Below are 26,047 nucleotides of genomic sequence, written 5' to 3'. Positions count from 1 at the left end.
TTAAATAACATTTTGCTCTGCAGGAATAACTTTCAGGAGTAAAACTCAAATAGAAGAATTCAAATAGAAATTTGACTAGTCAATACCTTGTTGCTAAGTGCCGTTGAGAAGTAGGCTACTCACAGCGACCATATGAACGAAAGACCTGGACACTTATATAACTTTCATCCTTTCTCCAGCTTCATAGGGTTTACTGATTTGCTTGTGTCTATTGTGTACATGGGGTAATAGGGTAGATGTGTCAGAGACAGTGAGAATCGCTCAAGATAGAACCTGATTCAGAGCTACTAAGCATAGAATCAGTATGGGTCATAGCTACTTGATGGCACATAACAACAACAATGTGTACATTGCTCTGATTTGAGTATTCAGAGAGAGGTAAAAGATATAAATTCTAGTCTTGCTCAGTGTCCCTACCAAATGGTATACATAAGTACAGATAAAGATAAGCAATTTATTAAAAAAGGAAAGTTCAAGAAGACATCAGATATTATCTCATGAAAAGAAAATGGTTTATTAAGATTTACATCAATAGTCAGGTAGAAGTGCTGATGGTAAGAGGAAGCACTATGACTAAAACATTCAGTTTAGAGTAAGTATGTTTAAGAAGAATAGGAAGGTCGATCATTGAGAATTGCAGGGTTATATACAGGATCAGTAGGGAAAAAGACTGGATTTATTGAATAGACTTGGTAAATGGAAAGTTTTTAGCCTTAGAGATGTTGTTGTTAGGTCCTGTTGAGGCTAATTTGACTCATAGTGACCCTATGAACAAAGGATCTGAACCCAGTCCTTTCCTGCACCATCTTCACACTCTCTGACATACAAGATTCCATTGCAGCAGTCACCATATAAATCCACCTGGTGGAGGGTCTTCCTCTCCTTCTCGGACTCTCCACCCTTCCCCGCATGATGTCCCTTTCCAAGGAATAGTCCCTCCTAGCAACATCTTCAAAGTATGTGAGGTGAAATCTCATCATTCTTGCCTTCAAAGAGCACACCAGCTTCACCATCTCCAAGACATATCTCTTCATTCTCTTGTCTGTGCATGGGATGTTTAGTGCTCTTCTCCAACACCAGAGCTCAAAAGCATCAATTCTTTTTTCTGTCACCTTTATTCATTGACCAGTTCTCAGATGCATAGCTAGTAATCAGAATAACTTTGGCCTGAAGCAGACACATCTTAGTCCTCAAACTCACATCAGTATTCCTCAATAATTTGGAAAGGTTCCTAACTGCATATTTTCCCAGGGCAAAGTGTCTCCTTATTTCCTGACTGGTACCAAGGGTGTTAATTGTGGACCCAAGCAAGATGAAGCCTTAGGGGTAGATAGTATGAAATATATTCTCATTTTGGTTCTAAATACAACTTCAAACAATTAAAAGTGTCAGTTACTAAGTTTTATGGTAGTCCCTTGACTCATTGTCTTTAAGAAAATTTATTTTCTGAATTTGGATTTTTCTTCCTTCTCTTGAAAAACTTCAGGAACACATGCAGTTGATTCTTTCTACCAGTCAAGATTAAAGTCAGCAATGATACATCCCAGAAAAACATATGTATACAACAAATTAGGTGACTCGATGGCATATAACAACAACAATATACAACTAATTATTTACCAATAATTATTCCATTAAATATAAATATTTGAAATGTTTCCTAGAATATATTATTACTGAACTGAACTTGAACTGTAAGGGACCATATTTTCCACTGCCATTGAGCTGGAACCAGTTTATATCGGGTACTCAGGCAAGTTTCTGAGGCTGTAAACCACATGAGAGGAGATAGTCCATCTTCCCCCCACGAAGCTGTTGGTGATTGAATCACCAGACGTGTGGCATTTGGGTTAACAAGACACCTCCCTACATACTGGGCCCACCAGAGCTCCTGTTGAAACAATTTTCCTTCTCTTTATAAGAGTTACACTAGACATGATTTACTCATACCATTCCTTGTTATAAATAACAAAGGACAGGAGTGACACATTCAGCTTTCTTTAAAATATCTCAGTTTTGCCTAGTTTTCAACCTCAGTACTTTCTTTAGGGCATCTTTCATGTCCTTATTTCGAAGACTATAGATTAGAGGATTTAATAGTGGAGTCACTGCTGAGTACACTAACGTGACAATCTTCTGCATCCCTGTTGGGTTCCCTGATGTTGGGCTCACATACACAACCATAAGGGTTCCATAAAATAGAGACACCACTGTTAGGTGGGAGCCACATGTGGAGAAAGCTTTGGTTCTCCCAGTTCCAGAAGGAACACGAAGAACAGCCCTGAGAACCAGAGTGTAAGATCCCAAAATAGAGAGGAAGGGCCCAAAGATAATCAAAGAATTAAAAGTGTAACAGGTAAGTTCAATAGAAGGTGCTGGAACACAGACAAGTGCAAATAGTGGGCCTGGGTCACACACAATGTGGTCAATGATATTGGGTCCACAGAATGGAAGTTGGGAGATGAGGACAATGGGCACTGGATAACATAGGAACCCACCCACCCAGCAGAGACAGACTAAGATCACACAGAACTTTCCAGTCATGACATTAGGGTAGTGCAGGGGGCGGCAGATGGCCAGGTACCGATCATAGGCCATGACTGATAAGAAGAAACATTCAGTTGTACCCAGTGAAAAAAAGAAGTAAAATTGGAGGAAGCAGCCAGAGAAAGAGATGGTCTTGGTGTCAGAGAGGATGTTGGCCAGCATGTTTGGGATAGTGGAGGAAACGTACCAGATCTCCAGGAAGGCGAAGTTTCCCAAGAGGATGTACATGGGTGTGTGGAGCCTCCTGTCCCATTTCACAGCACAGACAATAGCCCCATTGCCCATCAAGGTCAGGAGATAGATTATCAGGATCAGTGAGAACAAGATGTTCTGGGTTTTTCTTTGACCAGAGAAGCCCAGGAGAACAAATTCAGTCACAACATGTGTTGTTCTGTTTTTGTGTTTCAAAGCTGTTCAAGAAAAAGAGACCAAACTATAAATCATAATGAACATTTGCAGATTATGTTAGTTTTGCTTAAAAATGAACTAAGCATTTTCACATATATTATCTTATATAGTTCTTAAAATCCCTTGGGATGGACTTCATTGTCTTCTATTTGTCTTTATTATAGTATTTTCTTATTTGAGTGAAAGGTCACAAGTCATATTGATTTTTATTTAATAATTTATAAATATTTTGTTTTGTAACATTATTTTACATAATTAATTGCAATATCAAATTAACCTCTTATTGGATATTACCTTTTCCTTCTCACTTTTCCCCTCCCATCCAAACAAGGAGTTTGAACTTCAGACTGAAGTTTACTTGAATGTGCAGAGTAGAGATTTCCTAGGTATATCTGCACTTTTGGAACTTTGGAATAAATAACACTTCATTTTAAGTATTCTCATTGACTCTATGTCTCAGTTTCAGTTTTCATGCTAGAATCAGGGCCTCTTAGATATCTTAAAAGTAAACTTAGTTTTTGGACTCAGTGTTTATCATTGAAGGAAAATAGAGTATAAATCTAAAAAATTAGCTGTTAAATTGTTGCTCAGAATTTCATGTAGAGAGGTTAAATAAAAACAGATGAGAATGAAGCTTGATGGTAATCTTGACTTTTCTTGCCTTTGTCATCCCCAAATAGGTGCTTTAAAATCCTTTTTTGTTGCTACTGTTATGTATCATTGAATCAGTTCTGACTTACAGAAATTCCATGGACTACCAAGAGAGCAAACAGGTTTGTCTTGGAAAAGAGTGAAACCAAGTTGCTTCTCGGAGGCAAGGATTTTTAAGCTCCATATCATGTACTTTGGACATGTTTCCAGGAGGGACCAGTCCTTGGAGAAGAACATCATGCTTGGGAGAGCGGATGCACAGAGCAAGAGAGGAAGACCCTGGATGAGATGGGTTGACATAGTAATTGGGATGATGGGGCTAGATGTGTTGGAGACAGTGAGACTGCCTCAAGATAAGGCAGCATTCAGAGCTGTTGTGCATGGAGTCGCTATGAGTTGCAGGTCCACTGACAATGCATAACAACAACAACAACAACAACAACAACAACAACAACAACAATAACAACACACACAACCAGAGAAATTCTGCTGGACCCTTTTCCATCTTCACCTGTAAAACAGTATGTGAGCTACCAGTCCAGTTTTCTCTAGATTACATCTCTTAGGTAGCACCTGGATTTGCTAGACACTTCAGCTCATTTCGTACATGAGGAGCCCTGGTCCTCTCAAATAGTTTCCTAAGGCTGCTTTTCTCTCCATAACCTCTCCACTGTGATCCCAGTGCTTCCCTTTGAAGCTCCTCAAAATAAGTGCAATTACTTGTCCAGGTAGCTGTGGATGGAGGAAGTGGAAGATGGGAGGATGTTAAATTACTGAAGACAGCTGCTATGTTTTCCACATGTTAATTCTTTTAACACCATTTTCCCTAGAAACTGCACTAAAACAAAATCCACAGCCATGGCTCGACACCTTAGGCAACTTAGTGTTTTGCTTTTAGGTGAATTAATTTCTCTTGTGAATCTATCATGTGCTTTCTTTCTTTTTTGCCAGGAATTATCCCTAAACACAATTCATATCTCTAAACATAATTCATACATATTCATCTTCTTGCTTTCCCCTAAATTAAATAATGAATGGAAGAGACCCCTACATATGTGCAGAGACCTAAAATATTTTTCTAATGATGGATATATCTGGAGTTGAGACAAAACTAAAATCCAGGATGTTACTAACAATCTGCTTGGTACTTTTGGTCCAGGTTAGGATAGTTAACAGTTAGAATGTTGGATACATAAGCAACTGTCAATATATAGATTCAGAAATAGATTTACTTTAAAAGGATCATTTTTAATAGAATAATGAGCAATGATGTCAGTCTGGAGACTAAGGTACACCTGATCCAGGCCATGGTCTTTGCAATTACTTAATATGCATCAGAAAGGTGAACAATGACTAGGGATGATACAAAGAGAATTGATGCCTTTAAGCTGTGGTGCTGGAGAAGAGTATTGAATGTATCATGGACTGTTAGGAGAACAAACAAGTTCATCCTAGCTACTTGGAGGCAAGGATTCTGAAGTTTCGTCTGACATATTTTGGGCATGTTGCAAAGCAGGATCAGTCCTTGGAGAGGAACTTCATGCTTGGGAGGGTGGAGGGACAGCACAGGAAAGGAAGACCCTCTGTGAGGTGGATTGATTCAGTGACTGGGGTAACGGGGATGGGTGTGTCGAACACAATAAGCTTGGTGAGGGATAGAGCAGGGTTTAGGGCTGTTGCGCATAGGGTCATTATGAGTTGCAGGCAACTCGACGGCACATAACAACAGCAATGTTATTTATGGTATTATGTCTTATACTTAAGATAATTCATTATAATAAAGAGTAAGTTATTGTTTCCAGTTTGGAAGTCGTCTGCAGCAAGCTTGGAAGCGGGAATGGCATCCACTTCTGAAACAGCTTGCCTCTGGAAACTCTATTATTATTATATTTTTAAATTAATATTAAATATATGGCCATATGATTTATTCAGGTCCTTGATAAGATACTCACCAGTTTCCATCCTACATCATTTATCTCATCTGTGGAGTGCAAGAGGCAGACTTCATAGTACTTGTTCACTTGGAGAAAATCCAGAGTTTGGTGGGTGAAAGAAGAGGGTAAAGGAATTGGGGAAGATCCATTGAGGACCTGAAAAGATGAAGTAATAGTATACATATGTCAGTGATGATTAATTTTATAAAGGACAATGAATATAAATAACATATGAAACACGATGTGAATGAAAGAATGTGTAAAACACAATGTATGTGAGGGAAGCACAGTGTATAAAAATTTTCTATGTAAACCAATATAAAATAAAATGAAAAGCCTCGGAAGAAATCCAAAAGGATCAAACTTTTATTGTCAGGGTAATGTTGGATATTTGTATTAACATTATTTTTTAGAATTATGAAAAATATCTGTCTCTAACAAACATTGTTTTTATGAAAATTCAAAATTTTCCAAGAGATTTGGTTCACGGCCCTGTAATTGTGATGGCCACATGCATCAAAATTTCTAGAAGAGCTATAATCTCAAATGTATTTCCACCAGCTATATTCATATTTTTCAGAACACATGTTGTCATTGTTGGTTGAAAAAGATAGTTATTTGGCCTGTAATATTAAGCAGTTAAGACATACAGTGAAAGTGGCATGATAATAAGCTACTTTGAATAAAATGGATACACTGCTGCTACATTCACATGCTCATAGTAGAGGACTGTTTGGAGCAGAGCACATGAGACATTTATAATTGTGTGACCAATGAAGTTGGTCACAAAAAAGGTGTTTATCATTCACAGAATAAGTAAGACAGGAAAGAACAGAACAGAATGTAATATCAGCCAAGGTTACTTTAAGCTAGGTTCCCATGCTGTCCTCAGTGTTAGATTACATACAAGTATGCCTGGTCATGTTTTAGGAAGTTGTTGTTGTTATGTGCCGTCAAGTCACTTGTGACTCATAGCGACCCTATGTACAACAGCCCTAAACTCTGCTCTGTCCTGTGCCAATCACACTGTCTCTGACACTCCCATCCCGATTATCCCAGTCTCTGAATCAATCCACCTCATAGAGGGCCTTCCCCTCCTGTGCTGTCCCTCCACCTTCCCAAGCATGATGTCCTTCTCCAAGGACTGGTCTCTCCTTACAAGATATCCAAAGTATGTTAGACGGAGCCTCAGAATCTTTGCCTCTAAGGAGCCACCTGGTTTAACCCTTTCCAGGATGAATCTATTTGTTTTCCTAGCAGTCCATGGTACTCTCAATACTCATCTCCAGCACCACAGCTCAAAGGCATCAATTCTCCTTCTATCCTCCTTGGTCATTGTCCAACTCTCTGATGCATAACAAGTGATAGCAAAGACCATGGCCTTTATCAGATGCACCTTAGTCTCCAGAGAGACACCATTGCTCTTCAGTACTTTGGAGAGGTCCCTAACAGCAGACTTTCCCGTGGCAATACGTCTTAATTTCCTGGCTACTGGTGCCAAGAATGTTGACTGTGGAGCCAAGCAAACTAAAACTGTGAACAATCTCAATCTCTTCACCATCCGTCCTGATGCTGCCAATTGGTCCAGTGTGAGAATCTTTGTCTTCTTGACATTGAGCCTCAATCCATATTGAAGGCTGCAGTCCTTGACCCTCAGCAGCAGGTGCTTCAGGTCCTCCTCAGTTTCAGCAAACAGGTTGTGTCATCTGCATAATGCAGATTGTTGATAGATCTTCCACTCATCTTGACCCCACATTTCTCCTCGTAGAGCCCAGACTCCCGGATAATCTGTTCTGCATACAGGTTGAAAAGGTATGGAGATAGGACACATCCCTGGCATACGCCCTTCCCAATTTTGAACCTTGCTCTGTCCTGACAAAAGCCTCCTGGTCCAAGTATAGGTTTCGCATTAGAACGATCAAGTGTTCTTAGATTTCCATTCTTCTCAGAGTCAGTCATAGTTCGTTATGATGCACACAGAGAATCTAAATTCCCCTTCTCAAATATTAAATACTAATTGGACATCCATATTTATGTGTTAAATACAATCTACAGAGAATAAGTAGAAAAAGGAACAATAAAAGGGGTCATAAAGGCAAAAGAGGATAAAAACATGAAAAACTTCTTGTAAATGTTGTTGTTGCTGTTATGGGCTGTCGAGTTGCTTGTGACTCATAGCAACCCTATGCACAACAGACATAAACTCTGCTCTGTCCTGTGCCAATCACACTGTCTCTGACTTTCCCATCCTGATTACCCCAGTCACTGAATCAATCCACCTCATAGAGGGCCTTCCCCTCCTGCACTGTCCCTCCACCCTCCCAAGTATGATGTCCTTCTCCAAGAACTGGTCCCTCCTTACAACACGTCCAAAGCATGTTAGATGAAGCCTCAGAATCCTTGCCTCCAGGGAGCAGCCCTGTTTAACCCTTTCCAGGATGAATCTGTTGGTTTTCCTAGCAGTCCATGGTACCCTCAATACTCTTCTTCAGCACCACAGCTCAAAGGCATCAATTCTCCTTTTATCCTCCCTAGTCATTGTTCAACTCTCTGATGCATAACAAGTGATAGCAAAGACCATTGCCTGTATCAGACCTTAGTCTCTAGAGAGACACCATTGCTCTTCAGTACTTTGGAGAGTTCCCTAACAGCAGACTTTCCCATGGCAATGCGCCTTTAATAGTTGATATATTTTTTTGTCCTCCAGAGGTAGTGAGAATTACCAGTGTCTTAGTACAGTCCTTCCTCCTTTGTCCCATTATTATCAATGATATTATAAATCCCAGTTTATTCAAAGGACAAAATTTTTTCCTAGTGGCCTAGTGGTAAGGAGATGCACCGTGAATTGAAAGACATTTGGTTTGAATCTGCCAGTTGGTCTGTGGTAGAAAGATGATCAATCTCTTTCTGTTCAATTACTGCTCTGAAAACTTTCTGGGGGTCAGCTACGGGTTGGTTCAAGTTCAATCATACAGAAAAACAATAACAACAAAGCACAAACTTTATATATTAGTAGCTGGTAGGTGGCTTAGTGGTAAGAAGCTGGGCTGCAATCCTGAAGGCATAGCATTTGAATCCACCAGCTGGTCCACTGGAGAAAGATGGGCAGTCTCCTCCCATGTGAATAACTGCCTCTGAAAAACCCTCCAGAGGGTCAGATATGGGTAGGTTCTGACTGGATGGTACACAACAACAAACAAGAACAATGTCCATTAGCACATAGGGAGTTGATGAGGGGGCAATTATAATGCAACACACACCTGTGCAGCCAGCATTGGACATTTAGAGACAATAAATGGAAACTTGAGGCATGGATTAATTTACCTTACTCATAGGTCAGATAGTTTCTTGGTACCAAGAACAGAAACATCCTACTCATGGTCTCTGTTTGAGAACCATACCTCGTCAGTCTTAACTTCCAATTGATCATTTGTCTTCATGATGTCTGAGATTTTGTCAACATAGTTTGTGTTATAGAGAAATTTCAGCTAGCTGTGGAATACAGGGTCAGAAAAAATGGATAGGCTGGGAAATGAGCTTTACAAATAATATAAAATCTTACTATTTTTACTGCCTCTTGCTCCAAGCCTGTGCATTAGTAGCTTAGATGGAAAATTAAATTTGCTTCTTTCATTATCCAAGTTACCTTGAATGTTAACACAAATGAGCAGGTGCAGAGAAAAGAAACAAAGAGCCTGGGCAATCCATCCTGTATGGACCGCTCTAGAAATCAGATTATCCTAGATAACATCAATCACTTGTAAAATTCAAGCCATAGGAATAGTGAAGAACATTTACTTTCAAGATTATAAAGGAAGGAATGAAATTTGTACAGATTTCTGTTTAACTTTACATAAATCTAAAGGACAAGAACACCTACTGGGATATTCCTTAACAATTTCCACTTGCTGACAACTTGAAAAGTAAAGAGAATAAGATGCTTTTATTGCTCTTGGTGACGGTTACTCCATCAATGTAAATGGCATTGTACCAATATTAAAAACAAAGCACCACCAGATTCCCTTCGTGGTATAAGCAGCTAATGCACTTGGCTACCAATAGAAGAACTAGAGATTCAAGTCCACCCAAAGATACCCTGGAAAAAATATTCTGATGATCTATTTTCCTGAAAGGTAGACCTTGACACACATTTGTCACCATGAGTTGAATGGATTTGTATGACAATTGGTCTGGTTACCAGATTCAGACTACACTGTATTGGTAAGAGGTTTGTTATAGTACCGGGCCATTGAGTTGACTACAACTCAACAATCCTATGAACAACAGATCGGAACCTGGCACTATCCTGCATCATCATCACAATCTCCTCCACGGTCAAAGACCATTGTTATAGTCACTGTAAATTCATCTCATCAAGGGTCTTCTTTTTCCTGACCCTCTACTCTTCCCAGCATGATGTATTTTTCTAAAGACTGGTACGGCCTGATGACATAACCAAAGTTTATAAGACAGCTTTACCATTGTTGTCTCTAAAGAGCACCTTGCTTATACTTTCTCCAAGACATATTTAGACAATTACTTAATACTTGTCACAAACACCACATTTCAAAGATATAATAAAATACTCAAACAATTGAGTACCATGAGTATTCTTGTGATACCCTGTAAGCCTTAAATACAATTATCACTCTGAATACTTGGAGTTTGTTGAGAAAATAAAACTTTTGGGTCTTAAATAGACCAGAGGAACAAAGAATCAATGTCTTTACGGAAGAGCCAGCATGCTCTTAGACTCTGCCTATAATGCTGCACAGAATCAGAGACAGATAACTGATGCATGCACCATATCTTCCTGACATACCTGGTGACATTTCTGGCTCCAAGAGGAAGTTGTGTGAGAAATTTCAGCTACAAGACTCTCTTCCTTATTAACATGATCTAAAAACTTAGTCATGCATGGAGTACATTATCTGTGGCTCTAGAGACTTGCTTCCTTACAATGAAAAGAATTGTTAGTACTTTGAGCAAAATGGAGTTTATTTTTCAGGTCACTGATAGTTAAGAATTTACTAATCTCTGCTGAATAGGTCCCAACTATCCTAGTATGCTCTTTGGGAGGCAACACTCCGATCTGTACTTGGGATTATTTCCTCTAAGGATAACACAGAAGGAAGGACAAATATTTAGAGAGACCAGACAAATGTTCCTTTTTGTTTATGATAGTATCCTCTAAGGACAGGATCTACCTGGGGAATGGAAGAGAAGGTGAAGAGAGGCAAAAGTACAGAAGTAGAGAGTATGTGTGAATATGTTCTTGATTTCTTGTAAAGAGACTTACTTTATTCTTAGTGTATAACCAATAAACATATAAATTAAAAAAATTATTGCCCACAAAAAATTTAATTTTATTATATTTAATATAACTTAAAGAATCTCCTTTTCACTTTTTCATTTTTATTGGTTCTTATGCATTCACATATATTGTGCTTCATTCATTTATATTGTGTTTATTATAATCATTCATACACATTCTTTTCTTAGAAAAATTGTTTTATACTGGTTTATTTACAAAGTTTGTATACACCATTTTTCATGCAGGGTATTGCCCTATAATAATGGTCTTATACAGTATTGTCCTAATGCGACTGAGTTAATTCACTAAGTGTAAGGCTCTCCAGTCCCTCCCAAGTTAGGCAGTAATTTACAAAATCATTGGTCCTATGATTAGGGAGTGTGTTAGGGTTGTGTTCTTTCTCCATGCCTTTTTAATCTCAGTGTTGAGCAAACTGAGAAGCTTGATTCCATAAAAAGGAATGTGGGTGGCATCAGGATCAGAGGCAGACTCATCAATAATCTGTGTTATGTAGATGACACAACCTTGCTTGCTGAAAGTGAGCAGAACTTGAAGCACTTGTTGCAGAAGATCAAGGATACAGTCTTCAGTATGAACTGCATTTCAATGTCAAGGAAACAAAGATTCTTACCACTGGACAAATAGGCAAAATCATGGTGAATGGAGAAGAGATCGAAACTGTCAATAACTTCATCTTGCTTGTATCTACAGTTTATACCCTTGATACCAGCAGTCTTATAAGGAGACACATTGCACTGGGAAAATCTGCAATTAGGGACCTTTCCAAATTATTGAGGAGTAATGATGTCAGTTTGAGGACTAAGGTGAGTCTGATTCAGGTCATGGTCTTTCTGAATACTTGCTATGCATCTGAGAGCTGGACAATGAATAAGGATGATGGAAAAAGAATTGATGCCTTTGAGCTGTGATGTTGGAGAAGAGCACTGAACATCCTGTGGACTGCCAAAAGAACAAATATGTCTCAGAGAGGGTGCAGCTGGAGTGCTCTTTGGAGACAAGGATGATGAGGCTTCGCCTAACATACTTCAAGCACGTCACTATGACCTCAACTAGGTGGATTGACACTGTGACTGCTACAGTGGGCTCTAATGTATCAGGAAGTGTGAGAACAATACAGGACAGGACAGAGTTCAGATCTGTTGTTTATAGGGTCACTAGGGTTGTACTCATTGACAGCTAACAACAACCACCACTGCAATCCAGAGCTTCTGAATCAGAAACTCTGGAAGTGGATCCAGTTATCTGTGTTAACACATTTTCCAGGTGTTTGTGGGTGGTGCACATATGTTTGACTACGATTGTGGCAGAAGTTAGAATAATGGAGTCAGTACGATCAGGAGTCAATTTAATATGATTTGGAATGAGGGTTGAGAATGATATTTGAAGGGATAATATACACTTCAAGCTGAGCTGTAAGTGATATTGAAAGTAATACTTAAATCGAAGTATCTGCAAACAAGGTTGTATTTAAGCAACTGGAAGAACTTTTGAAAGAGTCTTAGCTAGGATAGGCAGAGAAAGGGTGGAGAAAAAAATTATTCAAATATTTCATGAGTGTGAGTGACGTGGGCTAAAAAGAACAAGTTTGAACCTAAAGAGGAGATGACTTTTTCTTGCATGCTGTCTAGTCAGAGTGGACCCCAAACTGACCCTCTAGCATGTTTTCAGAGGCAGTAAAATATCACAGGAGACTGGTCATCCTGTTCCCCTGGAGCAGCTGGTGGATTTGAACCACTTACCTTTAGGATTGCAGTAGAGCTTCCTACCATTAGACTGCCAACGACATGAAAATTGGGATGTAGAAAATTTGGATTAGAATCTGCGTATTGGGGGGAAAAAAAGAAGAATGAACTGGGGAGGAGGGTAGAGAAAATAGTGCAACAATGAATGAATGAAAACCCCAAATCTCTGTAAATGTTCATTAAAATTAATAAAATTTAATAATAAAAACAGCGAAACAAACAAAGAATCTGTGTACTGATCAACTTGATAACGTCCAGTTTTTTTCTTTTTTATTAAATTTTATTAGTATTAATGAACATTTACAGGGATTTGGGGTTTTCATTCCTTCATTGCTGTACCATTCCCTCTACCCTCTTCCCCCAGTTTGTTCTTCTTCCCCCGCCCTCCGAATGTCTGTTTTAATTGTCCAATTGCCACAGTGCTTGTCAAAACCAGTTCTATTTAATCTCCTTTGTCGGTGTGTCCTTTGCCATTCCCTATCACTCCTCCCTGAGAGAGACTTCACCCTGATTCATAAGGGAAAGGGGATGGCGTATTCTCTTAGCTACTTCCTGCTGAAAAGGGACGCTGTGGGTTTCAGGGTGAAGATCTTCTCTCACTACTCTAAAGGGCCCCTTTGGCAGTAGGAAACACATAGACTATTATGGAGATTTATTTTGGAATTTAGATGCACTGTTATTAATTGTGCTTAGCTGTACATGTTCATATCCTTGAAGATGTATCATGGGGGTGTTGCAACCTAGAAGACACAAATTTAACTAACAAGTTATAAGTACATGAGTCAAAAATTATGGAAAAGTAAAAGAAAAGATTCTTTCATTGTTTTACAAACCCTCCCCCAGGTCCGCTCCACCATGTAGCCCTCGCTCTAGACTCCTGTGATGACAGAAATACCTAGTCACATATCTCTTTTAAACAGTTTTCTCCCTCCTCTGTTTCAGTGTAGTATACATTATTGAACACATCTTACTCAGTCTCTCCCCAACCCCGAGGTTAGTTCCATTCTACAACAGTGGCATCATGCAATATTTGTCCTTTTGTGACCGGGATATTTCACTCAGCATAATGTTCTCCAGAGTCAACCATTTTGAATAATATTGGATGAGTTCCTTGTTTTTCAATGCAGCATAGTATTCCATTGTGCGAATATACCACAGCTTCTCTAGCCATTCGTTTGTTGATGGGCACTTAGGTTGTTTCCAACTCCTTGCTATTGTGAACAAAGCTGCAATAAACATGGGTGTGCATATATCTGCTTGGATGTCAGCTATGGTCTCTTCAGGGTATATTCCCAGTAGTGGAATTGCTGGGTCAAATGGTATCTCTATTTGCAACTTTTTGAGAAAGCGCCATACTGCTTCCCACAGGGGTTGCACCATTTTACACTCCCACCAACAGTGAATCAGGGTTCCAGTTTCTCCACAACCTCGCCAGCATTTGTTGCTTGCTGTTCTGTTAAATTTTGCTATTTTGACTGGGGTGAGATGATATCTCATAGTTGTTTTAATTTGCATCTCTCTTAGGGCTAGGGATTTTGAGCATTTCTTCATGTGTTTGTTAGCCATCTGAATGTCTTCTTTGGTGAAGTGCCTGTTCATATCCTGTGCCCATTTTTCTATTGGATTATTTACCTTTATCTTGGTGTGGTGCTCAAGTATTTCATAAATTCTGGATATAAGTCCCTTATCTGATATGTTATTACCGAATGATAACGTCCAGTTTTTTTTCAAATACAAAATTTACATTTCCTGTGTGCTCCGTAGGGTTCATATGGGATAGGGGATGAAATGAGATAATAGAGATAGAAATACTTTTTAAATTTTAATATAATAATTTTAATTAAATGTGGTTCAAGTGCCTCACTTTGTGTATCTAACTTTCTATTTTCTGTATTTGGACAGCTATAGAAACATTTCTAAATTAAAATTTCCTTTCCTGGAATTGAAGTGTTTTTATTCTTCTGGAGCTACTAATATCCTTAACTTTATTTCCCAGCACCTCTCAATTTATTCTCAAGAGCAAGGAAAGACACAAACTGCTTTACTGAGAAGAAATAACCTTTTTTTTTTTAAAAAGAGTTTTTTAAAAGGATATAATGAATTATATTTATTAATTAAACATCTGTTAGTTAATTAATAAATCTGTTAATTAAACAGATAATTTTTCCTTTTTAAATTGAATTTTAATTAAAGTTTACAGAGACTTTGGATTTCCATTCATTCATTGTTGCACTTTTTTCCCTGCCCACCTCCTCCCCCCAGTACACCCTTCTCTTCGAAAAGTAAAAGAAAAATTCTTTCATTGTTATGCAATTTCTCCCCCCAAGTCCACTCCACTGTGCAGCCTTCATTCTGGACTTCTGTCATGACAATAATACCTAATCATATATCCCTTTTAGGTTCTCTTCCTCATCTGTTCCAATGCAGTAGACATTATTTATCCCCTCTTTCTCAGAAAAATATGGAACACTTCACAAATTTGCATGTCATCCTTGCACAGGGTCCATGCGTATCTTCTCTGTATCGTTCCGATTTTATTATATGTGCTGCCAAAGTGGGACAAGAGTTCGGTTGTGTGTTGTTGGTTTTTTTTTTTTAAATTTGACAATTAGAAAGAAGAATTTTAAAATATAAATACCTAAGAGAGTCAACACATTGCTACAAAAGACTTGTAGAAAAACTTACAAAAAAAGAAAGTTCTTTCTTAATTTGTAATAGAGAAGGAGCCAGAAGAAGCAATGTAGCTGGAGGAGAGCATAAGGAAACAAAAATAGGGTGAGGTAGAGATGCTGGATAAAGAAAATGTAGCAAAGTGTTACAATTTTGCTATGTGCTCCTTCTCTCTTTTCTTTATCATTATTTATTTATTCAGGATATATAGAACAAAAGATAGAATTTCCTATTTTTGTGGTAATGCTTTTACATGCTATTCACATTAATTTTCCAACAGGAATTTTTTTTTTAAAAAGAAAACCTTAACTCCATTGTGAATTTATATCTCACCTTTATGCTTAAGAGGGAACCTGGTGCCCTATTGGATGAGGAGTTGGCCTGCTACTCACAAAGGAGGTGAATCAAATACATCTGCTTCTCTGTGGGAAAAAAGATGGAGATTATTGTCCTACGAGATTTTCAGACTCTCAAAATTTTCTGGATAGTTAGCTGTGGGGAGTTGATGGCAATAAGTTGCTGTTTGTTTTTTCATATTTAAGGAAATGCTTTTGCCTAAACTACTCAAATTGGCTTCATTGCCTGTCAGATGGTAGTTTCTTAAGCAGTAAACATAACTATGAGGAATAATTATTCAGAGTGTTAGATTTCTACATAGTGACAGTGGTTTTTTTTTTTTTTTTTTTTCTCTCAGGCAACAGCCATAGATGTCAATAATGATATCCCTCGTGCCATGGTTCTTAATCCAGTTTGAATTTTTAGCAGTTCAGTGTTGATGTACTGTTCAGCCACTTAAAAATAAACTTCAGCAAGATTTTACTTGCTTCTGCTGTTATAGTGTGATAATTTCCACATTCTATTTCATCACTTTTTTAAATAACAAGCATGAGCCTATTAGTAATAATAGTAGGAGACTATTTTAATAATAGTAGGAGACTTTTAAATATAGAAAATATGGATTTTATCCTTGCATTCTTTACCATACAAAGTGTGTTTACATAAAACAATTAAGGAAAAATAGAGATTGTGACTAGTGGAACCCAGTGATACACTCTGCTGAGAAATATAAGGTCATGTGACCATATCCCAATATAGTTATTGCTGTTAGGTGCTGTTGAGTCAAGTACAACCCATAGCAACCCTATGAACAATAGATCTAAACCCTATCCTATCCTGTGCCATCCACACAATTTCTCATAGACTTGAGCCCATTGTGGAAGTCCATTAAAAAAGAAAATTAAAACATGGTCTTGAGTCTATCCCATCTGAATTTAAAAATCATTTAAGAATATGTTTGAAACATTGAACACCAATGATTGGAGACCAAATGAGCTGTGGGATGACATCACTGATAGAATCTATGAAGAGAGCAAAAGGTCATTACAAAGACAAAGGAAAAATGGGAAAAAAAATCAAAATGAATGTCAGAAGAGACTCTAAAAATTGCACTAGAACACTGAGAAGCCAAAACAAAAAGGAAATATGTGCAAGTAAAAGAGCGGAATAGGAGATTTCTTAGGGCAGCTCTAGAAGACAGTGAAATATTATAACAGAATATGCAGAGGGCTGAAATAGGAGAATAAAAAGGGAAGAACCCACTCTACATTTCTCAAGCTGAGAGAATGGAAACACAAATTTAAATCTTGAGGCTCAGTATTGAAGGATGTTATAGGCAGTATGTTGAATGATCCAGGAAGCATCAAAAGAACATGAAGGGAACACACAGAGTTACTGTACCAAAAAGAATTTGACTGACATTGACAAATTTCAGGAAGAGCCATGCAAACAATAGTCAATGATAACAAAGGAATAATTTGAAGCTGCACTGAAAGCATTGGCAAAAAATATGAGCCCAGGAATTTATGGAATACTGATTGACGTGTTTCAACTAACACATGCAGCCCTGGATGCACTACATTCACCAGTCTATGCCAGGAAGTTTGGAAGAAAGGTGTCTAGTCAACTGTCTGGAAGAGGTCTATATTTTTTCCCATTCAAAAAAAAAAAGTGATCCAAGAACATGTGGAAATTATTGAACAATATCATCAATATCACATTCAAGGAAAATATTGCTGAAGATCATTAAAAACTGGGCAGAACAGTATGTAGATAGGAAATTGCCGAAAGTTTTAGTAGAATTTAGAAGAGACTGTGGCACCTGGGATATCATTGCTGATGTCAGATGGATACTGGCTGAAAGCAAAGACTACCAGAAGAAAGTAAATTTGTGCTTTATTGACTACAAATGCATTTGACTCTGTGGATCATAAAATATATTCATATTGAGAAGAATAGAAATCTCAATGCAGTTAGGATTCTATTATGTATATTGAAGATGAAGGGAGCTCTGGTGGCCTAGTGGCAAAAAGCTGCACTGCAATCCCTAAAACACATGGTTTGAATCCACCAGATGCTTTGCTGGAGAAGGAAGAAGGGATAATCTCTTGTGCCAGTCTGATGCGACTCATTGGTACCCAACAAGGAAAAAAAAATATATGTGAAGATAAAATCATTATTTATATAGAACTATACACAAACAGACCACTATGCACATGGACCACCTCACCTACTGAACTACACAGGAATCCGATTGACTACATCTGTGGAAAGAATCATTAACAAAGCTCAGTATCAGCTATGGAAAGCAGGCCAGGTGCTGACTGTGGGACAGACCGTCAACTACACGTGTGCAAGTTCAAACTGAAGCTAAATAGAAATAAATCCACAAAAACAAAAATAGGATTTGAATATTTCCCACCTGAATTTAAAAACCACTTCAAGAATAGGTTTAAAGTATTCAACACTAATGGTCAAAGACCGGATAAGCTGTGAGATGACATTTGCAAAGAAAGCAAAAGGTCATTTTAAAGATGAAAAAGGAAGAGAAGACCAATGTCAGGAGAGATTGAAAATTGTATTTGTAATCTATAGAGTCACTGTGCCAAAAAAGAATTGGCTGACATTGATCTATTTCAGAAAGTAGCATGTGATCAAGAACCAATGGTTTACCAACAGTAAAAAAAATTAAAAAAACATGTTTCAATGGTAAAAATCTACTATCAAGAGATACCTAAGAAATAAGAGCAATGATGTCAGTTTAAGGACTAAAGTGTGCCTGACCAAAGCCATAGTCTTATCAATTATTTGCAGTGTATCTGACAGTTGGATAGTAATGAAGGATACCAGGAAAAGAACAAATGACTTTGAGTTGTGGTGCTGGAAAAGAGTACTGTATAGTCCATGAACTTCCATGAGAACAAACTGTCTTGGAGAAGGTGATTCCGGGATGCTTCTTGGAGGTACAGGTAGCGAAATTTTGTCTCACATATTTTGCATATGTTGTAAAGAGGGATCAGTTATCGGAGAAGGACAGTATGCTTGGAAAGATGGAGGGTCAGCATAAGAAAGGTCAACAATATGGATTGACACAGTGACTGTCATAGTGGGCTCACATGTGTTGGAGTTAATGAAGGTGACACAGGATACAGAAGGGTTCAGAGCAAATATCCATGGGGTTGTTATGAGTAGTGAACTCAATAGCACATAACAACAACAACAACAATAATAGCAACATCAGACTATATGAATATCTTACAGAACTAGAAAGCCTATATAGGCATTCAGATAGACATTTTCTAGTCTTGATGGTGCATCAGTAGCTTAGGTATTTACTAATTTATGAATTTCATTTGTGTCTATTGTGCACATTGCCCTAATTCAGGTATCAAGGAGGAGAAGATATGTAAGTTTAGCCTTTCTCATAAAAAAATAGCTAAGTTAAACATCCTTGTAAAACTGCACACAATTAAATGATCAAATTCCAAATAAAACAAGTAATTTATAAAGCAAAGTTAAAAGAGGCATCAGGTATTATTTCATAAAAGGAAAAGGTTTATTAAGACTTATTTCAATAGATAGTTGGGGATAAATATTGATGATCAGAGGAAGCACTATAGTTAAAATATTAGTTTGAAGATAAATATGTTTAAGAGAAATACAGTTGATAATTATAAACTTCAGAGTTATAGAGTGGATCAACAGGCTAAAAGTTTCAGTAGATCACTCTGAATAGACATAGTAGGTGAAGAATTATATTTAATTTATTCATGTAGTAGAGATATAAAACATTCTGGTTTGGGTGTAATAGACAACTTCAAACAATGGAAGATTCCAATTAGGTGTTGGTGGTCCCTTGACCCATTGCCTTTAAGAACATTTATTTTCTGACTTTAGATTTTCTTCTCTCTCTTGAAATACTTCAAAAACATACATAGTTGATTTCTTCTACCAAGATTAAACAAAAACACATCACAGAAAAAAAATATATAACTTGCTGTTGTTATTGCTGTGTACGGTCATGTTGGAACCAACCCATGGCTGCCACTCTGGTGGGTTTTCTGAGGCAGCAAATCACACAGCAGGAGATTGCCTTGCTTCTTCTGTAGATTAGCTGGTGGATTTAAACACTGGGCCTTTGGGGATTCTAGTGTAGCTTTTTACCACCAGCTTCTTACCAACAATGCCATATAATTATTCAGTGAATTATACATATACAAAACATTTTGAATATGTCATCAAGGAACCAAACTTAAATTGTTAATGAATCATATTTTTCTATTACCATAAAATTAGAATAAATTTATATCTGAAATTTAGATAGATTTCTAAGACTGTAAAACATATGAAAAGAGATAGACCATCTTTCTCCCAGAGAGAGGGGAGTAGAACCTCTTCTAGGTATTGGCAGATTGACTCTCCAGAGATGTGGCCTTTAGTTTTACAGCACACTCCCTATATGTTGGACCACTAGGGCTCCCAGTGAAAGAGAGTTTTCTTTCGCTTATTAAGTGTGAAGCAGGACATGATTTACTGATACCATTTTATGTTGGGCCAGTGTGACAATTCAGTGTTTCTCTCAAAGATGTCTTAGTTTTGTCTTGTTCTCAATCTCAGGACTTTCTTCAGGGCATCTTTCATGTCCTTGTTTCTAAGACTATAGATGAGAGGATTTAATAGTGGAGTTACTGCGGAGTACACTAAAGTGACAACCTTTTGCATCTCTGCTGAGTTCCCTGATGTTGGGCTCACATACACAACCATAAGGGTTCCATAGAATAGAGACACAACCGTTAGATGGGAGCCACATGTGGAGAAAGCCTTAGTTCTCCCAGTTCCAGAAGGAACACGAAGAACAGCCCTGAGGACCAAAGTGTAAGATCCCAAAATAGAGAAGAAAGGCCCAAAGATAACAGTTGAGCTGAAGGTGTAACAGGTAAGCTCAATAGAAGGTGCTGGGACACAGACTAGTGCAAACAGTGGTCCTGGGTCACACACGATGTGGTCAATGATACTGGGTTCACAGAAGGGAAGTTGGGACAAAAGGATAATTGGAATTGGATACCACAGGAACCCACCCACCCAGCAGAGACAGACTAAGATCGCACAGAACTTTCCAGTCATGACAGTAGGGTAGTGCAGGGGGCGGCAGATGGCCAGGTACCGATCATAGGCCATGACTGATAAGAAGAAACACTCAGTTGTACCCAGTGAAAAAAAGAAGTAGAATTGGAGGAAGCAGCCAGAGAAAGAGATGGTCTTGGTGTCAGAGAGGATGTTGGCCAGCATGTTTGGGATAGTGGAGGAAACGTACCAGATCTCCAGGAAGGCGAAGTTTCCCAAGAGGATGTACATGGGTGTGTGGAGCCTCCTGTCCCATTTCACAGCACAGACAATAGCACCATTGCCCAGCAGGGTCAGGAGATAGACCATTAGGATTAATGAGAACAAGATGTTCTGGGTTTTTCTTTGACCAGGGAAACCCAGCAGAATAAACTCAGTCACAAGCTTCGTTGTTCTATTCTTGTGTTTCAAAGCTGTTCAAGAAACATAGCAGACCAAGTAATGACTTGTAGTAATGAACAAAGTTAATAATCGCTTGAAGATGAACTAAGTATTATTCACATAGAATATCTTATTTGACTCTGTGATTCCTTGAATGTGGAGATATTGTGCTTCTTTGTCTTCTATCTATTTTTATTATTCAAATTGGTTTGAAAATTTACAATTCACACTGATTTCTCATTCCATAGTTCACATACATTTTGTTTTAACAATTTAACAACATTAAACATTTAATAATTATTACTTAATTTATGTAATCAATGACAATATCTAACCAACCCCTTATTGTTCATCGCCTTCATCTTACCACTTTTTTTTTTAAAAAGGAACTTTAATCTCAGAGAATCTTAAGGAGTTTACTTGAAAGTGTAAAACCAATAATTCCTATCTATATCAGCACATTTTGGGATTAGTTGTAAATAAACACCACTTCATATCAAAAGTCTCATGTTCGGCTCTATTGGTAGAATCAATGGCTCTTGGATATTCTACATTCAAGTATTCTAGTATGAATCCTACCCTCAAGAACTTGGACTCGCCCTTTGACTTTGAAGCAAAGTTGTATACAAATCTAAAATAGTTAATTTATCTTGTTAGCGAGAATTTCATATGGAGAATTCCAATAATAAATGACAATGGAGCGAGGTGGCAATCTTGCGTTCCCTTGCCTTTGCCACCCCCAATGACCTACTTTAAAATCCTTTGTTGTTGCTGATGTAAGATGTCATGGAATCAGCTCACAGAAATCCTATGTCCAACTGAAGAAAACTCTGCTGGATCCTGTAACAGTATACAGACCACCAGTCCAGTCTACTCTACAAATTCCAGGTGGCAGCTGTGCCCTGATTCTCTCAAAGCACTTCCTTATGTTGCTTTCCTCCCTTATAATACGTACACACTCATCTCAGTATTCCTCTTTGTAGCTACTCAAAATAAGTCTAATTTCTACTCCATGGAGTATATTTGGTGAAGAGGTGATGGTTAAAGGGTGAAAGGGTGTTAAATTACTGAAGACAGTAGTGATGGTCCCTAGAAGTCATTACTTGAACCTGTACTAAAAAACAGTAACAAGCCATGGCAGGGCACCTGAAGCAACTTAATGTTTTGCTTCTGTGTGAATTAATTTCTGTAGTTTCTACAATCATGAGCCTTCACTTTTCTGCCAGTAATTAAACCCTACACACATATCAGTTTATGAATAAACATCATCTTGCTTTTATCACAATTAAATATTGAGTAGAGGAATCTCCTTAAAATGTGAGTTGAGACAAAATTATAAGGCCAGTTATTATGATACTAACAACTTGCTTGATCCTATTGATCCAGTTTGATTTCTATGCCCTTAATTTGGTAGTTAAAGTTTAGGTTTGTCTCAATAAATCAATTGATTATTTACAGTTTAAAAATATACTGACTTTTTGGAAAGATTATTTTATAATAGAATATTATTTATGATTCTTAATGTAGTTTATTACAATAAACAAATTATTATTCATAATGATTATATTACTATTAATAAATCATCAAAATGAAATAAAATTATTTATCCAGGTCACTGTCAAGATACCCACCAAATTCCATTCTACGTCATCTGAGGAGAGCAAGAGGAGGACTTCTTAGTACTTCATCGAACTTCGAATAAACACAAAGGATAAATGTTCACTGTCAAGGTGCTTTAAATATATGTGTAACATTAATACTCTAGAATTACAAAAAAACCTGTCTTACCAAATACGATATTTATGAAAATTTAAATTTTATTCAAGAGATTAGGTTCCCTGCAGTATAATTATGATGCTCATATGCACCAAAATGTCTAGGTGAACTGTAATTTCAAACATACTTCCCACAACTATACTTAGTACTTGCAAGATAATATGTTGTGATTTTTGGTTGGAAAATCAAGCTGGTGGGCTTGTAATAATAATAATAATAATTTAAAAGTGGTATGATGAGTTTAAATTACACTTTTAAGAAATACACTTTTATTTAAGAAATACACTTTCATTGTTATGTTACTAACATTGTCATAGGTTTTTGGATACAATAATGAACATAAATATGCTCATATTATATTCATAAAATGTTATAAAAACAATCAATGTTTCTACCTACCTTCATATGACTGTGTGAATGAAGCTTCCTGGAGTAGTGTATATCATAGCATACCCAGCTATAGGATGTGCATCTGGAAAATAATATTTTTCCCTGTTAGAAGCTATTTAAAGACATATAGTGAAAGTAACATGTTAATGGACTATTTTGCATAAAGTAGAATCAATGTCATTACATTTACATGTTCATAGTAATGATATTTGGAGAAAGCATAGACCAGGTATTTTTAATGTCATGATCCATAGGTCTTCACCACTCGCAGTATAAGCAGAATAGGGATTAGGAGAACAGCACACAACATCATCAACCTAGGTTCCTTCAAGTTAGGTGCCTCTCCTGTCCACAGGTTTAGATTACATAAAAGCATCCACTAGCTTATGTTTTGAAGAAGAGGATATCTAAGTGCCTTTCCCCCAGGATTAAATACTGATTGGACAACCATGGTTGAGTGCCAAATTGCATGCATAGACAATAGGTAGAAAAAGGGACAATAAAAGAGGAATCATAAAATGCAAAAATGTATAAAAACTCCCTGTAGACAATGGACATGTTCCCCCCCCCAGTCTAGTACACAGTGGGCTAGACTTACTGTTGTTAGAGAATAAGCTTTCTTTCTTTATCCCACTAAGTTAGCATAACAGATTTCTTGGTTTCTTTTTTGTTGCTGTTAAATGCCATCAAGTCATAGACAACTCATGGAGAAAGACCTGAACACTTGTATAGCTTTCTTAGTTTCTCTAAGTTCATAGAGTTTCCAGAGGCAAGCTATTTTGGAAGTGGATACCACTCCTATTGATAAGCCTGTTTTAATCTGGGAACTCCACCAAACACTGTCCACCATGGGTGATCATTGTCACATTTGACACATCAGTGTCACAGTGTTTAGCATTACAGGAACCATGAGTTACCTCTGTACAACAAATGGACAGACCAGTGCTATACCACTTGGAAGAATGTTGGTTCCCTTAGAGAATAATCATAATCTTTCCCTTGTGGTCTAGTGCTATGTGTTGTACTGACAATCCAAAGACATTAATTTTCAACCCACCAGCTGCCCTGTGTTAGGAAGATGGGAAATAACCTTCCTGTGTGATTTATTGCTTCTGAAAACCACCTAGAGGATCATCAATGATTTGGTCTGACATGATGTCACAGAACAACAACAGCAGCAAAACATATACTTTGCTTTATGTTCATTAATAGATATTATGCCCATTAACAGGGATTTCTGGTGTTCTATAGAGGTAAGGAGCTATGCTGCCATACCAAAGGTGTGCAGTTCAAATTCACCAGCGGCTTCATTGGAGGAAGATAGGCAATCTCCTTCTATGCAAATTGTGTTGTTATGTGCCATCGAGTTGCCTCTGACTCATAGTGACCCTATGCATTATAGTTCTGAACTCTGCTCTGTCCTGAGCAAATTTCACTGCCTCTGACACACCTACCCTCATTACCCCAGTTACTGTGTCAATTCATCTCATCTAAGTCTTTCTCACTTGCACTGTACCTCCACCCTCCCAAACATGATGTCCATTTCAAAGAACTGGTATCTCTTGGAAACATGCCTAAAGTATGGGAGACTGAATCTTAAAATCCTTTCCTCCCAGGAGCAGCTTGATTTCAGATAGAACTGGTTGTTCTCTTGGCAGTCCATGTTCAATACTCTACTCTAGCACCACAACTCAAAGGCATCAATTCCTTTGTCATTTTAGTTATTGTCCAGCTTTTTGATGAATAGCAAGTAATTATGAAGACCATGACCTTAGTCTATAGACTGACATTGTTGCTCTTCAGCACTTTAATGCAATTTGTATTTTGATTTCCTTACTACTGGTGTGGACCCAAGCAAGCAGTAATTGTTAACAATATTTTCTTAAATCTCTGTGCAATTTACAGCATCTGAAAAATCAGCTGGAGGGTCAGCTATAGTTTGGTTCCATCTTAACAGTACACAACAACAACAACAACATGCCCATTGTCAGATAAGAAGATGTTGAGGGGGCAGTTTGAATACAGCATACCTGTGCAACCAGCACTGTATATTTTAAGACAATAGCCAGAAACACAAGACATAAATTAACTTACCCTAATTATAGGTAAGGTAGCTTTTGGTACCATTACCAGAAATATCATCTCAACTCATGGTCCCTAACCTGGAGCCAGATCTCATAAATTATGAATCTTGGCTAGTCATTTGACTTCATGATGTCCAATATTTTGTCAATATGATTTGTGCTACAGTGAAATTTCAACTATCTATGGAATATAGACTCAGAAAATAAAATTATTGAGTAAACAAACTTTACAAATAATTTCACAGCTTACCAGTATCTGTTTCTGCTACCTCTAGCACATGTTTTAGAGAAGTACATCCATTAGAAGTATATCCAATTATATCTACTTGTAGCTTAAATGGAAAAGTGTATTTATTTCTTTCATTTTCCCCTATCATTTTAAATGTTAGTACAAAGGGATAGTTGAAGGGAAACACAGATCCTGGACTGTCCATCCTGTATGAACATTTCTAAGAAGCAAACCCTTCTGATAACATCAATCACTTGCTGGATTTAAGTCATTTGGATAGTGAAGAACATTTGCTTTTAAGATCATAATTGAAGAAGCCCTTTTTAAAAATATTTATGATTTTATATTTAACCTTTATACAAATCTAAAGGACAAGAGTGTCTACTAGACTATTCTTTAACAGTTCCTACTTCCCAACAACTTAAAAAGCAAACAAACCA

General features: G+C 37.5%; 1 protein-coding gene and 1 pseudogene across 1 annotated transcript; both read right to left on the bottom strand.

Annotated features, from left to right (window-relative positions):
• Positions 1-2,010: 2,010 nt before the first annotated feature.
• LOC102868318 lies at positions 2,011-3,000 on the bottom strand (annotated as a pseudogene).
• A 17,213-nt stretch (positions 3,001-20,213) lies between these two features.
• On the bottom strand, positions 20,214-25,812 carry LOC102866017 (olfactory receptor 11H6-like). The gene is made up of 2 exons (XM_006883272.1): positions 25,629-25,812; positions 20,214-21,160 (listed from the first exon to the last, which is right to left on the bottom strand). The coding sequence occupies exons 1-2, from the start codon at positions 25,810-25,812 to the stop codon at positions 20,214-20,216; spliced, it is 1,131 nt and encodes a 376-aa protein (XP_006883334.1).
• Between the last annotated feature and the right edge of the window lie 235 nt (positions 25,813-26,047).

This window comes from Elephantulus edwardii, unplaced genomic scaffold (genome assembly GCF_000299155.1).
Source record: "Elephantulus edwardii isolate Elephantulus edwardi_28Jun2011 unplaced genomic scaffold, EleEdw1.0 scaffold00026, whole genome shotgun sequence".
NCBI classification, from domain to species: Eukaryota; Metazoa; Chordata; class Mammalia; order Macroscelidea; family Macroscelididae; genus Elephantulus; species Elephantulus edwardii.
Note: the sequence above shows the minus strand (reverse complement) of the source record. Positions and strands in the feature narration are given on the sequence as shown.